Source organism: Olea europaea, unplaced genomic scaffold (genome assembly GCF_002742605.1).
Source record: "Olea europaea var. sylvestris unplaced genomic scaffold, O_europaea_v1 scaffold2256, whole genome shotgun sequence".
NCBI classification, from domain to species: Eukaryota; Viridiplantae; Streptophyta; class Magnoliopsida; order Lamiales; family Oleaceae; genus Olea; species Olea europaea.
The window spans coordinates 70,450-76,490 of NW_019240610.1; the positions used below are offsets into that span (position 1 = coordinate 70,450).

The 6,041-nt window shown below is 34.7% G+C and overlaps 1 protein-coding gene across 1 annotated transcript in view; it reads right to left on the reverse strand.

Annotated features, from left to right (window-relative positions):
• Positions 1-5,836, reverse strand: part of LOC111381102 (peroxidase 56-like) — a 9,928-nt gene extending 4,092 nt beyond the window's left edge. The window contains exon 1 of the mRNA XM_023004824.1: positions 5,589-5,836. Within this exon, the coding sequence (XP_022860592.1) occupies positions 5,589-5,836 (248 nt within the window). The remainder of the gene's footprint in view (positions 1-5,588) is intronic.
• Positions 5,837-6,041: the final 205 nt, after the last annotated feature.

A 6,041-nucleotide genomic window follows, 5' to 3' on the forward strand; every position in this document is an offset into this window, starting at 1 on the left:
TAGTTCCAATTTGGCCCCTATTAAATTAAATTTCATTTTTCTCTTTTCTATATTCAATCACAATCTTCCATAAAATAATATTACAAGTAAATCGAATTTTTTTCCTTTTTTTTTCAACCACTCATTCTTAAAAAAATAAAAAATAAAAAATAAAAAATACTATGCCACCTATTTTAATTTGAAAAAATGGGGGCCAAACGGGGGCTTATTGATTATGGTTCACTAGGGTAGAGCTAGACCTTTTTTTTTATTTTGGGGGTCAAAAATTAAAATGCAATTTTCTTTAAAGACAACATAATAGTAAAGAAAATAAGTCAATACATTACTATAATTGTAACCTATACATTTTTATACTTTGTGAGAAGTCAAGGATGGAAGTAAAGGTTTTGCAGGAAACTGAAATTGAAATTTGTGAGCAATAATTCGTCAATTTAAACATCCAATTTTTCACACATAGCCAGCCAAAGAACAAACCCAATTATGCCAAAGAGGCCAAATTTCGTTAACTTTGAAATTGCCAGATCTTGAATCCAAAAAATCCTCCATCTAAAATACTAATTTCAACAACACCAACATCTTCTCTATCACATTCAACATCAAAGCCATATAAAATTAAATAATACAGAAAAAGAAAATAACCCACTTATTAATTTCATATACGGCAAACAAAATCGAAACATTACACTTCCAAAGACTGCAACAATCCAATAAGTAAGTTGTGATCTTATATATGAAAACTCCAACGTTGCTTACGATTTTACTTTTCTAGAATGTCCAAAAAGAATTTAGAAACTGCAAAGATTCTTTTGTGTTTGAAACTCTTTTCTCTCTATTTCACCACTAAATTCATATTAAATGAAGAGATTCTAAAGCCAAAACTCAGTAATTCATTTCACTAATAAAAAAATATAATCAAATAAACTAACAAAAGGGGCACTCATTGAGCGTAAACAAGAAAAATGCACTTGAAAAAAAAAATTATTAAAAATTTAAAAAAAAAAAAAAACCATAAAAAAAAAAAAAAAAAAAAAAAAAAAAAAAAAAAAAAAATTTTAAAAAAAAAAAAAAAAAAAAAAAAATTTTTTTTTTTTTTTTTTTTTTTTTTTTGTGGAGGTCAATCACAATATCTCTCAAGGCCATTTTTATACAACAGATAAAGGAAAAGTTTGTTTATGACCAAGCCACTCTAATACTACTTTTTATTACCTACTATTCAAACAGGTGGCTGAGCTAGAATCTTTACTTGGGGGTCGAAAAAATGTTGATGCGACAAAATTTACATTTATTTTGTGTATATATATTTTAAAAATGCAAATTTTCTTAATATATTTTTAAAATATTGCAGACCGGACGCCATCGTATCTCGTGGCTCCGCCACTAATCTTAACGGTCAAATAGAACATCTTGTGACCATTAAAGTATACGTGTGGAACTTAATAATTACCCGTAGATATCTAATACCGATGTATTAAAATTTTTAAAAATCAACCATATTTGACACCATAACAAAATATCAAAAGAAACTCACCAAAAAAAATAAAAAATTGTGGAGGGAGCCTAGCAAGAAAATGTGTCCGCAGCACGGAAGAAGAGGGGCTAGAATATTGAAGCTGGTTCGTGTTGAGTTGTTCTCAAAACAGGAATAAAGAATTCAACAATCTTGTTTCTGTTGCTCTTCTAACCTGAAGAGGGAGAATTTGTACCATAAGACCTCAACTAATTGTTTGACCAGCAATTTGGTGTTCAACGTTTCATATTATTTGGATAGTCAAAAGTGGCATATGGCTAAATAAGGATTTATCGGAGATTGGACGGTTGTCACTTGTCATTAGAAATTGATTTTACACTTTTATGAAAAAGATGAAAACCAACTTGTTACTCAAACAATAGGTTGAAAACTAACATTAATGCAATTTTCCCTAAAGAAAGTAAGAGTTTCATTTTCATCTCCAAGCTTGATTTCTTTAAATTATTAGGGGTACAAAGCAGATCATAAAAATTAATCTTAAAATTGCTGTTATTATGTCCCAATCGTTAATTATTTATACACTGAGATCTTTGGATACGGTACCGGCTAAAATTAATTATATATTACCCTACCCAATAAATGAAATATCTTTCCACACGGGATTGACACGAGATTACCACTCCTATTGTTATAAAAATTAGGGGACAATATGAGATTAATGTATTTAGATTAGTTGAAAGCTCTTTTATAACTACATGATTGGGATTGTTTCAAAATAGTTTATTACTATTTAAATAGCAATTTTTAGGACACATTTAGGATAGCAATCGGGCTCGTTGGCTCGGGACGCTCGTAGCTCGGCCCAAGAAAAGCCCGAGCTGGCCTTGCTCGAGGCTTGGAGGAATCGAGCTAAGGCTCAGGACAAGCCCCATTTCGGGGAGTCGGCTCGAGCAGGGCTGGCCCATAAAAAAATAAAAATAAAAATAAAATAAAATAAAAAAAATTTGCTTCCTGTTTGACAGCTAAATTGCCTTAACCGGCACCTTCATGCTCACCTTCATAGCTGCCTGTTGAGGTAGCTAAGAGGAGAGAAAAAAAATTCCAGAAAAACAGCCTGGCTCGGCTAGGTAAGGGTCGAGCCTTAATTTTTTGACCTAGCTTTTAGAGCCGAGCCAAAAAAAGCTAGCCTTAAAAAAGCTCAAGCCGTGCCCAAGCCAGGAATTTCAGCTTGTGACCAGCTCCGCTCATTGACACCCCTAATAACATGTTATTTTTGTTACTTAATTTTATTAAATTTTGTCTAATACTTGACATGTCAGAATTGAATCTTTTTGGGTTGAACTATCAAGCCATAAGAAGTCGTATAAGATGTAAAAGATGGATCGTTGGCAAAATGCGGAAGTTCTGAACATAAGCGTGGCCGAAAAATTCTGTGATTGGCCGCGAAGGCTATTGTGGCCGAAAAATTCTGTAATGCAGTCATCAAAGACAACAAAAGAGTTGGGATTTGATGGAACATGATCAGATAATTTCTCATCTGTAGAAGATTGACGAATAGATGATCACTTGAGACAAGATGAGATGACATGGTAATTTGTTTGAGGGAAGATTGTTAAGCGTGAAGTGCAACTGAGACATCTATAACTCAAGACGATAAAATCAATCTGTTTAAAATATAGGCAAGCTGTTGACGTTAAAACTAATCAGGATTTGTAAAGAAAGAGATTAAGTTGAGTTTTAGTGTACTATTAAGAAATAATTAGTCTATTTATATGTTAATTGTTGGTGGAAACAATGAAAGCTCATTTCAATCCTCTAATCATATGGCAATTAAAATAATGGAAGTTCTAACTTGTTACAAGGTCAATGCAAACAAATTTTATTTATTCAACCATTTCTTAAGGGCATAAGTGATCTTGATCTGTTACGTCAAGGGCATTTTTAATGTTTTTCGTTTTCATTGTGATCATTATTAATATAGTTAATAATAAATAAATAAATTGCTTCATAGAAAAGAAAACCCCTAGTTTTGCGATACCACGTGGAGGAAAATTTCCATTGTTTCGCAAATTAGGGTCAGAAAATGTGGGAGATTGTCGGTGGAAACAGGGAGAGTTTTGGAGCGGTGGAGTGGTCGGAATACAAAGGTCTTTATAACAGAATAATTAACGGGTTCCTCTTGACTAAAAATTTGTGCGCCTATTTATGACGATATAGGCATGTGTCTGTCGAAAAAATTGATTGCGATCCAAGTGATATATTCTTCAAAGAATGAAGACCACAATTGTAATTTCCCCGTCCAATAATATACACAAGTTACAAGTACAATTCCATAAAGTGAAAATTGCATGGAACCAGAATTTTAGAGATCACAGTTTAAAAAATCAGACTTAAAGTTTATTCATACAAAAATCAGATATTAATTCAAACTTTTAATATTAATATTAATATTATAAAATTAATTAATCTACCCTACACAATTTCAATCCTAAACTCTCTCCTTTCACCTCTCTTATCTCTCATATCTAAGCCCACAGTCGTTCGTGCAACCATATCGAACATATGGGCTTTTCATGTTTCATATTTTCTTATGATCGTGTTATATCTCTCAAATCTACTGTCGTGAGGCTTATCGCCGATTAAGGTAAGGACAAACGAGGAAATAGGATTGTTATAATATTCAAACTGCTACTGAGATTGGCAGTCGACTATCGCGTGCGGCAATGTTAGCAACACTAGCGATGCCATCATAATGCTACTCGCAATGTATTGTAACGAAATCTTCTCATATGTGTCGACATTTTTCAGCTACAATTTCCATGTGTGAGGAAGAAAATCAAGAAAAAAGAGAAAAGGGCGACAAGACTTATGGTGTGTGGCGTGCAAACGAGCCGTGCTGCAGACAAAGATATCGACGTTTGAAGGTGTCACGCGACGACTAGACTAGTGGTGTGTGAGGGAGAGTGACACCCGGCATCATAGCGATTATCCTGCAGGCTAATTCAACAGATGATTCACGGGGAAGAACACAAGAGAAAACGCTTAAAATACAGAGAAATCCTCTGACATTCAACATAAATTTATTAAAATCTAGAAGACAAAATATAGTCCACAAGCCGGGCTATATAGCTAAAAAAAACGTTAGTATCGAAATTTTACCAAAAATAGCAAATCCCTTTAATCATATCAAAATAAACTACGTAATAAAAGAAGTGACTTGCCAAAAGTCTAGCGCAGGCTAATTCAACAGATGATTCACGGGGAAGAACACAAGAGAAAACGCTTAAAATACAGAGAAATCCTCTGACATTCAACATAAATTTATTAAAATCTAGAAGACAAAATATAGTCCACAAGCCGGGCTATATAGCTAAAAAAAACGTTAGTATCGAAATTTTACCAAAAATAGCAAATCCCTTTAATCATATCAAAATAAACTACGTAATAAAAGAAGTGACTTGCCAAAAGTCTAGCTCAAATCAAGTTCATAATCATCAAGAAAATGACAAACTAAATATTACCAAAATGGAAAAAAAATAATTAAAAAGGGAATTCGGAAAGGAAAATAGTTCATTTTGGCATCGAAAAACAATGCCCACCAAGCGTAGCTGGGTGACAACAACGTGCGCACCAAAAAGCGCTTTCCGAATTGGACCGTAGCCAAAGTTATGGACAAATTACTGAAAAGTGTTCAAAACTATCCCAATTAGGAAAAGATTGCGATCACTTGCCATCTTTGTGCCAATTTGCCAACTCATGGTATCTTACGCCATCAACGTGCTATCTGAGAATCAGCATCACTAGATTCGGACCCTCCTGCATCAGTCGCCCAGGTTGGAAAGAACTTGTCCTTGAGTTCACAATAACTTCATTGGAATCCACCAAACAAGGACTTAGGTGCTTCACATTAAAGACATCAAAAGTCTTCAAATGGTTGGGAAGGCGTGGCCTTTAGACATTATGATTGATCTTCTGCAGGACCTCACAGGGTCCAATCTCCCGCTCCTTAAATTTATTATACTCCCCAACAAGAAAACAATCTCAGGTTAGTACCGTCCAATCAAAGTCACCAACATCAAAAAGCACCTGACGATGATGACTATCGGCCTAAACATTGTACTTGGCATTACTCTCTTGAATGGCCAGCTTGACCTGTTCATGGATATCCCAAAGATGTTCTGCCATCTCATCGGCCTTGTGACTAAAACGACCCACACGTGGGATAGGGGCTAAGTCAAGTACTCCGAATGGATTTCGACAATAGGCAATCTCAAATGGGCTCATTCCTGTTGTTCTATTCTTCGACCTCTTATAGGCAAATTTTGCTTGAGGCAATGCNCGACAATAGGCAATCTCAAATGGGCTCATTCCTGTTGTTCTATTCTTCGACCTCTTATAGGCAAATTTTGCTTGAGGCAATGCCAAATCCCACGCATTGGTTTAGTCCCTCCAAAACTTTTCAAAAGGTACTCCAAGCTTCGGTTCACCACTTCGATCTAACCATCTATCTGGGGGTAGTAGGCGCTACTAAAGTTCAACTGCGTTCCCAGTTTCTCCCACAAGCTTTTCTAGA